At 48.8% G+C, this 17,500-nt stretch overlaps 1 protein-coding gene across 1 annotated transcript in view; it reads right to left on the reverse strand.

The window, feature by feature from the left end:
• Positions 1-17,500, reverse strand: part of LOC139394417 (Krueppel-like factor 3) — a 32,061-nt gene that overhangs the window by 10,559 nt on the left and 4,002 nt on the right. The window contains exon 2 of the mRNA XM_071142479.1: positions 8,638-8,693. Coding sequence (XP_070998580.1) covers positions 8,638-8,679 — 42 coding nt within the window. The 5' untranslated portion in view covers positions 8,680-8,693. The remainder of the gene's footprint in view (positions 1-8,637; positions 8,694-17,500) is intronic.

Consider the following 17,500-nt stretch of genomic DNA (forward strand, 5'->3'; position numbering starts at 1 on the left):
CACCATCACACCATCACACCCACACACCATCACACCATCACACCCACACACCATCACACCATCACACCCACACACCATCACACCATCACACCCACACACCATCACACCATCACACCCACACACCATCACACCATCACACCCACACACCATCACACCATCACACCATCACACCATCACACCCACACACCATCACACCCACACACCATCACACCCACACACCATCACACCATCACACCCACACACCATCACACCATCACACCCACACACCATCACACCATCACACCCACACACCATCACACCATCACACCCACACACCATCACACCATCACACCATCACACCCACACACCATCACACCATCACACCCACACACCATCACACCATCACACCCACACACCATCACACCCACACACCATCACACCATCACACCCACACACCATCACACCATCACACCATCACACCCACACACCATCACACCATCACACCCACACACCATCACACCCACACACCATCACACCATCACACCATCACACCCACACACCATCACACCATCACACCCACACACCATCACACCATCACACCCACACACCATCACACCATCACACCCACACACCATCACACCCACACACCATCACACCATCACACCCACACACCATCACACCCACACACCATCACACCATCACACCCACACACCATCACACCATCACACCATCACACCATCACACCATCACACCCACACACCATCACACCCACACACCATCACACCCACACACCATCACACCCACACACCATCACACCATCACACCCACACACCATCACACCATCACACCATCACACCATCACACCCACACACCATCACACCCACACACCATCACACCATCACACCATCACACCATCACACCCACACACCATCACACCATCACACCCACACACCATCACACCATCACACCCACACACCATCACACCATCACACCATCACACCCACACACCATCACACCCACACACCATCACACCCACACACCATCACACCATCACACCCACACACCATCACACCATCACACCCACACACCATCACACCATCACACCCACACACCATCACACCCACACACCATCACACCATCACACCCACACACCATCACACCATCACACCCACACACCCACACACCATCACACCATCACACCCACACACCATCACACCATCACACCATCACACCATCACACCCACACACCATCACACCCACACACCATCACACCCACACACCATCACACCATCACACCCACACACCATCACACCATCACACCCACACACCATCACACCATCACACCCACACACCATCACACCATCACACCCACACACCATCACACCATCACACCATCACACCCACACACCATCACACCATCACACCCACACACCATCACACCATCACACCCACACACCATCACACCCACACACCATCACACCATCACACCCACACACCATCACACCATCACACCATCACACCCACACACCATCACACCATCACACCCACACACCATCACACCCACACACCATCACACCATCACACCCACACACCATCACACCATCACACCATCACACCCACACACCATCACACCATCACACCATCACACCCACACACCATCACACCATCACACCCACACACCATCACACCATCACACCCACACACCATCACACCCACACACCATCACACCATCACACCCACACACCATCACACCCACACACCATCACACCATCACACCCACACACCATCACACCATCACACCATCACACCCACACACCATCACACCCACACACCATCACACCCACACACCATCACACCCACACACCATCACACCATCACACCCACACACCATCACACCATCACACCCACACACCATCACACCATCACACCCACACACCATCACACCATCACACCCACACACCATCACACCCACACACCATCACACCATCACACCCACACACCATCACACCATCACACCCACACACCATCACACCATCACACCCACACACCATCACACCATCACACCCACACACCATCACACCATCACACCCACACACCATCACACCATCACACCCACACACCATCACACCATCACACCCACACACCATCACACCATCACACCCACACACCATCACACCATCACACCCACACACCATCACACCATCACACCCACACACCATCACACCCACACACCATCACACCATCACACCATCACACCATCACACCCACACACCATCACACCATCACACCATCACACCCACACACCATCACACCCACACACCATCACACCATCACACCCACACACCATCACACCATCACACCCACACACAATCACACCATCACACCCACACACCATCACACCCACACACCATCACACCATCACACCCACACACCATCACACCCACACACCATCACACCATCACACCCACACACCATCACACCATCACACCCACACACCATCACACCATCACACCCACACACCATCACACCATCACACCCACACACCATCACACCATCACACCCACACACCATCACACCATCACACCCACACACCATCACACCATCACACCCACACACCATCACACCATCACACCCACACACCATCACACCATCACACCCACACACCATCACACCATCACACCCACACACCATCACACCCACACACCATCACACCATCACACCCACACACCATCACACCATCACACCCACACACCATCACACCATCACACCCACACACCATCACACCATCACACCCACACACCATCACACCCACACACCATCACACCATCACACCCACACACCATCACACCATCACACCCACACACCATCACACCATCACACCCACACACCATCACACCATCACACCCACACACCATCACACCCACACACCATCACACCATCACACCATCACACCATCACACCATCACACCATCACACCCACACACCATCACACCATCACACCCACACACCATCACACCATCACACCCACACACCATCACACCATCACACCCACACACCATCACACCCACACACCATCACACCATCACACCCACACACCATCACACCCACACACCATCACACCATCACACCCACACACCATCACACCATCACACCCACACACCATCACACCCACACACCACGACACCCACACACCATCACACCATCACACCCACACACCATCACACCATCACACCCACACACCATCACACCATCACACCCACACACCATCACACCATCACACCCACACACCATCACACCCACAAACCATCACACCATCACACCCACACACCATCACACCATCACACCATCACACCCACACACCATCACACCATCACACCCACACACCATCACACCCACACACCATCACACCATCACACCCACACACCATCACACCATCACACCCACACACCCACACACCATCACACCATCACACCATCACACCATCACACCCACACACCATCACACCATCACACCCACACACCATCACACCCACACACCATCACACCATCACACCCACACACCATCACACCATCACACCATCACACCCACACACCATCACACCATCACACCATCACACCCACACACCATCACACCATCACACCCACACACCATCACACCATCACACCATCACACCCACACACCATCACACCATCACACCCACACACCATCACACCCACACACCATCACACCATCACACCCACACACCATCACACCATCACACCCACACATCATCACACCCACACACCATCACACCCACACACCATCACACCCACACACCATCACACCATCACACCATCACACCCACACACCATCACACCCACACACCACGACACCCACACACCATCACACCCACACACCATCACACCACAACACCCACACACCATCACACCCACGCACCATGACACCCACACACAACGACACCCACACACCATCACACCCACACACCATCACACCCACACACCATGACACCCACACACCACGACACCCACACACCATCACACCCACACACCATCACACCCACGCACCATGACACCATCACACCATCACACCCACACACCATCACACCATCACACACCATCACACCCACACACCATCACATCATCACACCCACACACCATCACACCCACACACCATCACACCCACACACCATCACACCATCATACCATCACACCATCACACCCACACACCATCACACCCACACACCACGACACCCACACACCATCACACCCACACACCATCACACCACAACACCCACACACCATCACACCCACGCACCATGACACCCACACACCATCACACCCACACACCATCACACCCACACACCATCACACCCACACACCATGACACCCACACACCACGACACCCACACACCATCACACCACACACCACGACACCCACACACCACGACACCCACACACCACGACACCCACACACCATCACACCCACACACCACGACACCCACACACCATCACACCACCACACCATGACACCCACACACCATGACACCCACACACCATCACACCATGACACCCACACACCATCACACCCACACACCATGACACCCACACACCACGACACCCACACACCATCACACCATCACACCATCACACCATCACACCCACACACCATGACACCCACACACCATCACACCACCACACCATGACACCCACACACCATGACACCCACACACCATGACACCCACACACCATGACACCCACAAACCATCACACCCACACACCATGACACCCACACACCATCACACCATGCCACCATCACACCATCACACCCACACACCACGACACCCACACCATCACACCATCACACCCCGACACCCACACACCATCACACCCACACACCATGACACCCACACACCATGACACCATCACACCATGACACCCACACACCATGACACCCACACACCACGACACCCACACACCATGACACCATCACACCCACACACCATCACACCCCGACACCATCACACCATGACACCCACACACCATGACACCCACACACCATCACACCCACACACCACGACACCCACACACCATCACACCATCACACCCCAACACCATCACACCATGACACCCACACACCATGACACCCACACACCATGACACCCACACACCATGACACCCACACAGGGCGTGAGTTGGGGTGGGTTGTCTATGTTCTTTGTTCTATGTTATATTTTCTACGTGTTTGGCCTGGTATGGTTCTCAATCAGAGGCAGGTGTCGTTCGTTGTCTCTGATTGAGAATCATACTTAGGTAGCCTTTTCCCACCTGTGGGTTGTGGGTGATTTCTTTCTGTCTAGTGTTTTCTGCACCTTTCAGGACTGTTTCGGTTTCATTTCATTATTTTTGTTATTTTGTTTAGTGTTCGGAGTTTAAATAAATATCATCATGAACACGTACCAAGCAGCATATTGGTCCGATCCTTCCTACTCCTCCTCAGATGAAGAGGACAGCCGTTACAGAATCACCCACCACAACCGGACCAAGCAGCGTGGTACCCAGGAGCAGGGGGTTCTGGAGTCCTGGACAATGGAGGAGATTTTAGACGGCAAGGGACCCCGGGCACAGGCTGGGGAATATCGCCGCCCCAGGGAAGAGCTGGAGGCAGCCAAAGCAGAGCGGTGGCATTTTGAGGAGTTGGCACGGCAGCGCAACAGGGACGAGAGACAGCCCCAAAAATGTCTTGGGGGGGCACACGGGGAGTGTGGCTAAATCTGGTAGGAGACCTGAGCCAACTCCCTGTGCTTACCATGGAGAGAGGTGGACCGGGCAGGCACCGTGTTATGCCGTGAGGCGCACGGTGTCCCCAGTGCGCAGGCATAGCCCGGTGCGCTACATCGCAGCTCCTCGTATCGGCCGGGCTAGAGTGGGCTTTGAGCCAGGAGCTATGAAGCCGGCTCAGCGCATCTGGTCTCCGGTGCGTCTCCTCGGCCCGGGTTTTATGGCACCAGCCCTACGCACGGTGTCCCCGGTGCACCAGCACAGCCCAGCGCGGTCTGTTCCAACACCGGCAAATTTGCCGGGCTACAGGGAGTATCCAGCCAGGACAGGTTGTGCAGGCTCGGTGCTCGAGACTTCCAGTGCGCCTCCACGGTCCGGTCCATCCGGTGCCTCCTCCACGCACCAGGCCACCTGTGGCAGCCCCCTTACCAGGCTGTCTCTCCGTCTCCTCCCTCCAGGTGCTCCCACCTGTCCAGCGCTTCCAGAGTCTCCCTCCTGTCCTGAGCTGCCAGAGCCTCCCGTCTGTCCAGAGCCGCCCGTCTGTCCTGAGCTGCCCGTCTGTCCTGAGCTGCCAGATCCGCTCGTCTGTCCAGAGCCGCCCGTCTGTCCTGAGCTGCCCGTCTGTCCTGAGCTGCCGGGGCCGCCCGTCTGTCCAGAGCCGCCCGTCTGTCCTGAGCTGCCCGTCTGTCCGGAGCTGCCGGAGCCGCCCTTCTGTCCTGAGCTGCCAGATCCGCACGTCTGTCCAGAGCCACCCGTCTGTCCTGAGCTGCCCGTCTGTCCTGAGCTGCCCGTCTGTCCTGAGCTGCCCGTCTGTCCTGAGCTGCCCGTCTGTCCTGAGCTGCCCGTCTGTCCTAAGCTGCCAGAGCCGCCCGTCTGTCCTGAGCTGCCAGAGCCGCCCGTCTGTCCTGAGCTGCCAGAGCCGCCCGTCTGTCCTGAGCCGCCAGTCTGTCCGGTGCTGCCGGAATCTCCCGTCCATTCGGGACCCGCGGCAAGGGCCGAGACTATGGTGGAGTGGGGTCCACGCCCCGCATGAGAGCCGCCACCGCGGACAGACGCCCACCCAGACCCTCCCCTATAGGTTCAGGTTTTGCGGCCGGAGTCCGCACCTTTGGGGGGGTGGGGGGGGGGGGGGGGGTACTGTCACGTTCTGACCTTAGTTCCTTTGTTATGTCTTTGTTTTAGTTTGGTCAGGGCGTGAGTTGGGGTGGGTAGTCTATGTTCTTTTTTCTATGTTGCGTTTATGTGTTTGGCCTGGTATGGTTCTCAATCAGAGGCAGGTGTCGTTCGTTGTCTCTGATTGAGAATCATACTTAGGTAGCCTTTTCCCACCTGTGGGTTGTGGGTGATTTTTTTTCTGTCTAGTGTTTTCTGCACCTTTCAGGACTGTTTCGGTTTTCGTTTATTTTCACGTTGTTATTTTGTATTCTCAGTGTTCAGTAAAATAAACATCATGAACACATACCACGCTGCGCATTGGTCCCACATTTCAGAGGAGGACGAAGAATATCGTTACACAGACACCATCACACCCTCACACACACCATCACACCCTCACACCCTCACACACACCATCACACCCTCACACCATCACACCCACACACACACCATCACACCCACACACACACCATCACACCCTCACACACACCATCACACCCACACACCCTCACACACACCATCACACCATCACACCCACACCATCACACCCACACACACACCATCACAACCTCACACACACCATCACACCCACACACCCTCACACACACCATCACACCCTCACACCATCACACCCACACACACACCATCACACCCTCACACACACCATCACACCCTCACACCCTCACACACACCATCACACCCTCACACACACCATCACACCCTCACACACACCATCACACCCACACACCCTCACACACATCATCACAGCCAAAAACCCTCACACACACCATCACACCCTCACACACACCATCACACCCTCACACACACCATCACACCCACACACCCTCACACACACCCACACACCATCACACACACCATCACAGCCAAAAACCCTCACACACACACCATCACACCCACACACCATCACACCCACACACCCTCACACACACCATCACACCCTCACACACACCATCACACCCTCACACACACCATCACACCCTCACACCCTCACACACACCATCACAGCCAAAAACCCTCACACACACCCCCACACCATCACACACCATCACACCCTCACACACCATCACAACCACACACCCACACACCCTCATCACACCCACACACCCACACCCTCACACCCACACACACACACCATCACACCCACACACACACCATCACACCCTCACACCCACACACACACCATCACACCCTCACACCCTCACACACACCATCACACCCTCACACACACCATCACACACACCATCACACCCTCACACACACCATCACACCCACACACCCTCACACACATCATCACAGCCAAAAACCCTCACACACACCATCACACACACCATCACACCCACACACCCTCACACACACCCACACACCATCACACACACCATCACAGCCAAAAACCCTCACACACACACCATCACACCCACACACCATCACACCCACACACCCTCACACACACCATCACACCCTCACACACACCATCACACCCTCACACACACCATCACACCCTCACACCCTCACACACACCATCACAGCCAAAAACCCTCACACACACCCCCACACCATCACACACACCATCACACCCTCACACACCATCACAACCACACACCCACACACCCTCATCACACCCACACACCCACACCCTCACACCCACACACACACACCATCACACCCACACACCCTCACACCCACACACCCACACCTCCAGTCTCACCGTCTCCATGTCTGTCTTCAGTGGGAAGTCATACACCATCATGACTGCAGCCAGACCTGTAGAGAGAGAGAGACAGGATAGAATGATTACTAGACAGACCTGTAGAGAGAGAGAGACAGGATAGAATGATTAATAGACAGACCTGTAGAGAGAGAGAGGATAGAATGATTACTAGACAGACCTCTAGAGAGAGACAGGATAGAATGATTACTAGACAGACCTGTAGAGAGAGAGAGACAGGATAGAATGATTAATAGACAGACCTGTAGAGAGAGAGAGACAGGATAGAATGATTACTAGACAGACCTGTAGAGAGAGAGAGGATAGAATGATTACTAGACAGACCTCTAGAGAGAGACAGGATAGAATGATTACTAGACAGACCTGTAGAGAGAGAGACAGGATATAATGATTACTAGACAGACCTGTAGAGAGAGAGAGACAGGATATAATGATTACTAGACAGACCTCTAGAGAGAGACAGGACAGAATGATTACTAGACAGACCTCTAGAGAGAGACATGATAGAATGATTACTAGACATACCTCTAGAGAGAGACATGATAGAATGATTAATAGACAGACCTGTAGAGAGAGAGACAGGATAGAATGCTACTGCTGCTAATACTACTACTACTGCTAGTAATACTACTACTACTGCTAGTAATACTACTGCTAGTACTTCTACTACTGCTGCTAATACTACTACTAGTGCTGCTAATACTACTACAACTGCTGCTAATACTACTACTACTGCTAATACTACTACTGCTAGTACTACTACTGCTAGTACTACTACTGCTAATGCTGCTACTGCTAATACTACTACTGCTACTGCTAATACTACTACTACTGCTAATGCCACTACTACTGCTGCTAATGCTACTACTACTGCTGCTAATACTACTACTACTACTACTGCTGCTAATACTACTACTGCTACTACTGCTGCTAATACTGCTACTACTACTACTACTACTACTACTACTGCTACTACTACCACTGCTACTGCTGCTAATACTACTACTACTGCTACTACTACTACTGCTGCTGCTACTACTACCACTGCTACTGCTGCTAATACTACTACTACTGCTAATACTACTACTGCTACTGCTGCTACTACTAATGCTAATGCTACTACTGCTAATACTACTATTGCTGCTAATACTAGTACTACTACTACTGCTGCTACTACTAATGCTAATGCTACTACTGCTAATACTACTGCTGCTAATACTAGTACTACTACTACTGCTGCTAATACTACTACTACTGCTGCTAAAACTACTACTACTAATACTACCACGGTTACTGCTGCTGCTAATACTACTACTGCTGCTAATACTACTGCTGCTGCTAATACTACTACTGCTGCTGCTACTAGTACTACTGCTGCTAATATTACTGCTGTTGCTAATACTACTGCTGTTGCTAATACTACTACTGCTGCTAATACTACTACTGCTGTTGCTAATACTACTGCTACTACTGCTACTACTGCTACTGCTGCTAATATTACTACCACCACTGCTACTACTACTACTACTGCTGCTGCTAATACTACTGCTGTTGCTAATACTACTGCTGTTGCTAATACTACTACTGCTGCTAATACTACTACTGCTGTTGCTAATACTACTGCTACTACTGCTACTACTGCTACTACTGCTACTGCTGCTAATATTACTACCACCACTGCTACTACTACTACTACTACTGCTGCTAATACTACTACTGCTGCTAATACTACTACTACTACTACTACTACTGCTGCTAATGCTAATACTACTGCTAATACTACTGCTACAGCTACTACTACTACTGCTACTGCTAATACTACTACTACTGCTACTACTACAACTAATAACTAATACTACTAATACTACCACTGCTACTACTACTGCTGCTAATACTACTACTGCTACTGCTGATACTACTACTGCTGCTAATACTACTACTACTGCTGCTAAAACTACTACTACTACTGCTACTACTACTACAACTAATACTACTACCACAGTTACTGCTGCTGCTAATACTACTGCTGCTGCTAATACTACTGCTGCTGCTAATACTACTGCTGCTGCTAATACTACTACTGCTGCTAATACTACTACTGCTGCTAATACTACTACTGCTGCTAATACTACTACTGCTGCTGCTAATACTACTACTGCTGCTAATACTACTGCTGCTGCTAATACTACTACTGCTGCTAATACTACTACTGCTGCTAATACTACTACTGCTGCTAATACTACTACTGCTGCTGCTAATACTACTACTGCTGCTAATACTACTACTGCTGCTAATACTACTACTGCTGCTAATACTACTACTGCTGCTGCTAATACTACTACTACTACTACTACTACTGCTGCTGCTAATACTACTGCTGTTGCTAATACTACTACTGCTGCTAATACTACTACTGCTGCTGCTAATACTACTACTGCTGCTGCTAATACTACTACTGCTGCTGCTAATACTACTAATACTACTGCTACTACTACTGCTGCTAATACTACTACTATTACTGCTACTGCTAATGCTACTACTACTGCTGCTAATACTACTTATATTACTGCTACTGCTGGTAATGCTAATACTACTGCTAATACTACTGCTACAGCTACTACTACTACTGCTACTGCTAATACTACTGCTACAGCTACTGCTAATACTACTGCTGCTAATGCTAACACTACTGCTAATACTACTGCTACAGCTACTACTACTACTGCTACTGCTAATACTACTGCTACAGCTACTACTACTACTACTACAACTAATACTACTAATACTACCACTGATACTACTGCTACTACAATTGTATGTCATTACATACCTCTCTGTCTTTCACTCACTCTGTCCTCTTTTCTGTGTGTGTGTGTGTGTGTGTGTGTGTGTGTGTGTGTGTGTGTGTGTGTGCGTGTGTGTGTGCGTGTGTGTGTGTGTGTGCTGCCCTTGTCCAAACACACATTGCAGAGTACTGGCACAAGCTGGAGAAATATCTTAATCAGAATCCACGTCACACACACACACATACGCGCACGAGTACACACACACACACACACACACACACACACACACACACACACACACACACACACACCCCAAGTAACTGCTGTAAAGCTGTCAACTGTACGATGTTTAGAGTAAAACATTATGACATTTCAGACAAAGATCGCATTACCTGTCCTCTGAGTGGCCAGGTGGGACGGTGTGTGTGTGTGTACTCGTGAGCATGTGCGTGTGTACTTGGGAGCATGTGTGTGTGTGTGTGTGGGTGAGCGTGTGTGTGTGTGTGTGTGTGTGTGTGTGTGTGTGTGTGTGTGTGTGTGTGTGTGTGTGTGTACTCGTGAGCGTGTGTGTGTACTCGTGAGCATGTGTGTGTGTGTGTGTGTGTGTGTGTGGGTGAGCGTGTGTATCCTGGTTAAAGTCTGCAGTATGAACAAACACTATGGTGTCCAATCTACACTGTTCCTCTGATCTGGTGTCCAATCTACACTGTTCCTTATTGTAGAGTTGAACCAGAGGTCAAGCAGTAGTATCAGTAGTAGTATCAGTAGTAGTAGCAGTAGTAGTAGTAGTAGTAGTAGTAGTATCAGTAGTAGTAGTAGTAGTATCAGTAGTAGTAGTAGTATCAGTAGTAGTAGTAGTATCAGTAGTAGTATCAGTAGTAGTAGTAGTATCAGTAGTAGTAGTAGTATCAGTAGTAGTAGCAGTATTAGTAGTAGTATCAGTAGTAGTATCAGTAGTAGTAGTAGTATCAGTAGTAGTAGCAGTAGTAGTAGTATCAGTAGTAGTATCAGTAGTAGTAGTAGCAGTAGTAGTAGTAGTATCAGTAGTAGTAGCAGTAGTAGTAGTAGTATCAGTAGTAGTAGTAGTAGTATCAGTAGTAGTAGCAGTAGTAGTAGTAGTATCAGTAGTAGTATCAGTAGTAGTAGTAGTATCAGTAGTAGTAGCAGTAGTAGTAGTAGTATCAGTAGTAGTATCAGTAGTAGTAGTAGTATCAGTAGTAGTAGCAGTAGTAGTAGTAGTATCAGTAGTAGTATCAGTAGTAGTAGTAGCAGTAGTAGTAGCAGTAGTAGTAGTAGTATCAGTAGTAGTAGCAGTAGTAGTAGTAGTAGTAGTATCAGTAGTAGTATTAGCAGAAGCAGTAGTATCAGTAGTAGTAGTAGTATCAGTAGTAGTAGCAGTAGTAGTAGTAGTATCAGTAGTAGTAGCAGTAGTAGTAGTAGTATCAGTAGTAGTATCAGTAGTAGTAGTAGCGGTAGTAGTAGCAGTAGTAGTAGTAGTATCAGTAGTAGTAGCAGTAGTAGTAGTAGTAGTAGTAGTATCAGTAGTAGTATTAGCAGAAGCAGTAGTATCAGTAGTAGTAGTAGTATCAGTAGTAGTAGCAGTAGTAGTAGTAGTAGTAGTATCAGTAGTAGTATTAGCAGTAGTAGTAGTAGCAGTAGTAGTAGTAGTAGTATCAGTAGTAGTAGCAGTATAAGTAGCTGTAGTAGTAGCAGTAGTAGTAGTAGTAGTAGTAGTATCAGTAGTAGTAGCAGTAGCAGTAGTAGTAGTAGTAGTAGTATCAGTAGCAGTAGTAGTATCAGTAGTAGTAGTATCAGTATCAGTAGTAGCAGTAGTAGCAGTATCAGTAGTAGCAGTATCAGTAGTAGCAGTAGTAGTAGTAGTAGCAGTAGTAGTAGTATCAGTAGTAGTAGTTGTATCAGTAGTAGTAGTATCAGTAGTAGTAGTAGTAGTAGTAGTAGCAGTAGCAGTAGTAGCAGTAGTAGTAGCAGTAGTAGTAGTATCAGTAGTAGCAGTAGTTTCAGTAGTAGTAGTAGTAGTAGCAGTAGTAGTAGAAGCAGTAGTAGTAGTAGCAGTAGTAGTAGCACTAGAAGTAGTAGTATTAGCAGTAGCAGTAGTACTAGTAGTATCAGTAGCAGTAGCAGCAGTAGTAGTAGCAATAGTGGCAGTAGTATTATCAGTAGTAGTAGTAGGATCAGTAGCAGTAGCAGCAGAAGTAGCAGTAGCAATAGCGGCAGTAGTATTAGTAGTAGTAGTAGTAGCAGTAGTAGTAGCAGTAGCAAGCAGCAGTAGTAGATGTAGTAGTAGTAGCACTAGTAGTAGTAGTATTAGCAGTAGCAGTAGTACTAGTAGTATCAGTAGCAGTAGCAGCAGTAGTAGTAGCAATAGTGGCAGTAGTATTAGCAATAGTGGCAGTAGTATTAGCAGTAGTAGTAGTAGTAGTAGTGTCAGTAGTAGTAGTAGTAGTAGTAGTATCAGTAGTAGTATCAGTAGTAGTAGTAGTAGCAGTAGTATCAGCAGTAGTAGTAGTAGTAGTAGTATCAGTAGTAGTATCAGTAGTAGTATTAGTAGTAGTAGTAGTGTCAGTAGTAGTAGTAGTAGTAGTATCAGTAGTAGTATCAGTAGTAGTAGTAGTAGCAGTAGTATCAGCAGTAGTAGTATCAGTAGTAGTAGTAGTAGTAGTAGTAGTAGTAGTAGTAGTAGTAGTAGTAGTAGTAATCGTAGTAGTAGTAGTAGTAGTAGTAGTAGTAGTAGCAGTAGCAGCAGTAATAGTAGTAGTAGTGGTAGTAGTGGTAGTAGTAGTAGTAATCGTAGTAGTAGTAGTAGTAGTAGTATCAGTAGTAGTAGTAGTAGTAGTAGTAGTAGTAGTAGTAGTAGTAGTAATCGTAGTAGTAGTAGTAGTAGTATCAGTAGTAGTAGTAGTAGTAGTAGTAGTAGTATCAGTAGTAGTAGTAGTAGTAGTAGTAGTAGTAGTAGTAGTAGTAGTATCAGTAGTAGTAGTAGTAGTAGTAGTAGTAGTAGTAGTAGTAGTAGTAGTAGTAGTAATCGTAGTAGTAGTAGTAGTAGCAGCAGTAATAGTAGTAGTAGTGGTAGTAGTGGTAGTAGTAGTAGTAGCAGTAGTGTGTGTCTGTGTTGTCCTCGTACTACAGTACAGAACGTCAACAAGGAGCAGCACACACACACCTTAGTACAGAACGTCAACAAGGAGCAGCACATACACCTTAGTACAGAATGTCAACAAGGAGCAGCACACACACCTTAGTACAGAATGTCAACAAGGAGCAGCACACACACCTTAGTACAGAACGTCAACAAGGAGCAGCACACACACCTTAGTACAGAACGTCAACAAGGAGCAGCACACACACCTTAGTACAGAACGTCAACAAGGAGCAGCACACACACCTTAGTACAGAACGTCAACAAGGAGCAGCACACACACCTTAGTACAGAACGTCAACAAGGAGCAGCACACACACCTTAGTACAGAACGTCAACAAGGAGCAGCACATACACCTTAGTACAGAATGTCAACAAGGAGCAGCACACACACCTTAGTACAGAACGTCAACAAGGAGCAGCACACACACCTTAGTACAGAACGTCAACAAGGAGCAGCACACTAGGCCTGTCCCAACCTTTACAGCTAACAAACTCAAACCTTCACAAGCTGATTCATGGAGATTCCCCCTACTGATGACATTAGTGCCTTTAGTGCAGCACACACAAACACACAACACATGTTTCACTCTGCTTTCGAGACTAAAAATAGATTTCCATTCAAAATCCTATTTTGGTAATGACACATCACTAGAGGTAATGATGCCCTAGACACATCACTAGAGGTAATGATGCCCTAGACACATCACTAGAGGTAATGATGCCCCAGACACATCACTAGAGGTAATGATGCCCTAGACACATCACTAGAGGTAATGATGCCCTAGACACATCACTAGAGGTAATGATGCCCTAGACACATCACTAGAGGTAATGATGCCCTACACATCACTAGAGGTAATGATGCCCTAGACACATCACTAGAGGTAATGATGCCCTAGACACATCACTAGAGGTAATGACATATCACTAGAGGTAATGATGCCCTAGCCACATCACTAGAGGTAATGATGCCCTGGACACATCACTAGAGTTAATGACATATCACTAGAGGTAATGATGCCCTAGCCACATCACTAGAGGTAATGATGCCCTAGACACATCACTAGAGGTAATGATGCCCTAGACACATCACTAGAGGTAATGATGCCCTAGCCACATCACTAGAGGTAATGATGCCCTAGCCACATCACTAGAGGTAATGGCATATCACTAGAAGTAATGATGCCCTAGCCACATCACTAGAGGTAATGATGCCCTGGACACATCACTAGAGGTAATGGCATATCACTAGAGGTAATGATGCCCTAGCCACATCACTAGAGGTAATGATGCCCTGGACACATCACTAGAGGTAATGATGCCCTGGCCACATCACTAGAGGTAATGATGCCCTGGCCACATCACTAGAGGTAATGATGCCCTAGCCACATCACTAGAGGTAATGATGCCCTACACATCACTAGAAGTAATGATGCCCTAGCCACATCACTAGAGGTAATGATGCCCTACACATCACTAGAAGTAATGATGCCCTAGCCACATCACTAGAGGTAATGATGCCCTGGACACATCACTAGAGGTAATGGCATATCACTAGAGGTAATGATGCCCTGGACACATCACTAGAGGTAATGGCATATCACTAGAGGTAATGATGCCCTAGCCACATCACTAGAGGTAATGATGCCCTAGCCACATCACTAGAGGTAATGATGCCCTACACATCACTAGAGGTAATGATGCCCTAGCCACATCACTAGAGGTAATGATGCCCTAGCCACATCACTAGAGGTAATGATGCCCTGGACACATCACTAGAGGTAATGATGCCCTAGCCACATCACTAGAGGTAATGATGCCCTAGACACATCACTAGAGGTAATGATGCCCTAGCCACATCACTAGTGGAATAACTGGTATGGGTTAATCCTGGGTTTATGTTTGTCATGTGTGCGTGTGCCAAGGCTGTGTCACATGAAGGAGGATGGCAAATATTGTCTGTGCAGGTCACTGGAGCTAATCTGTACACCCTTACTGCAATCTCCCTCTCTCTCTCTCTCTCTCCCTCCCCCTCCCCCTCTCCCTCCCTCCATCCCTCTCTCTCTCTCTCCCTCTCCCTCTCCCTCCCTCTCTCTCTCTCTCTCTCTCCCTTCCCCCCTCTCTCTCTCTCCCTCCCCCTCCCTCTCACTCTCTCTCTCCCTCTCCCTCTCTCCCTCCCTCTCTCTCCCTCCCTCCCTCTCTCTCCCTCCCTCTCTCTCTCTCTCTCTCCCTCCCTCCCTCACTCCCTCCCTTCCCTCTCCCTCTCTCTCTCTCTCTCTCTCCCCCCCTCTCTCTCTATCCACCTTCCCTCTATCTACATGAATAAGACCCTCATAACTGGGAGGTCATGCTTTGGCTTCTGTCTGATTTACACCCTGCTATCTACCAAGCTCAGTAGAATAACTCCAGGTACATCACCCTGCTATCTACCAAGCTCAGTAGAATAACTCCAGGTACATCACCCTGCTATCTACCAAGCTCAGTAGAATAACTCCAGGTACATCACCCTGTTATCTACCAAGCTCAGTAGAATAACTCCAGGTACATCACCCTGCTATCTACCAAGCTCAGTAGAATAACTCCAGGTACATCACCCTGCTATCTACCAAGCTCAGTAAAATAACTCCAGGTACATCACCCTGCTATCTACCAAGCTCAGTAGAATAACTCCAGGTACATCACCCTGTTATCTACCAAGCTCAGTAGAATAACTCCAGGTACGTCACCCTGTTATCTACCAAGCTCAGTAGAATAACTCCAGGTACATCACCCTGCTATCTACCAAGCTCAGTATAATAACTCCAGGTACATCACCCTGCTATCTACCAAGCTCAGTAAAATAACTCCAGGTACATCACCCTGCTATCTACCAAGCTCAGTAGAATAACTCCAGGTA

Source organism: Oncorhynchus clarkii, unplaced genomic scaffold (genome assembly GCF_045791955.1).
Source record: "Oncorhynchus clarkii lewisi isolate Uvic-CL-2024 unplaced genomic scaffold, UVic_Ocla_1.0 unplaced_contig_9912_pilon_pilon, whole genome shotgun sequence".
In the NCBI taxonomy this organism is placed as follows: Eukaryota; Metazoa; Chordata; class Actinopteri; order Salmoniformes; family Salmonidae; genus Oncorhynchus; species Oncorhynchus clarkii.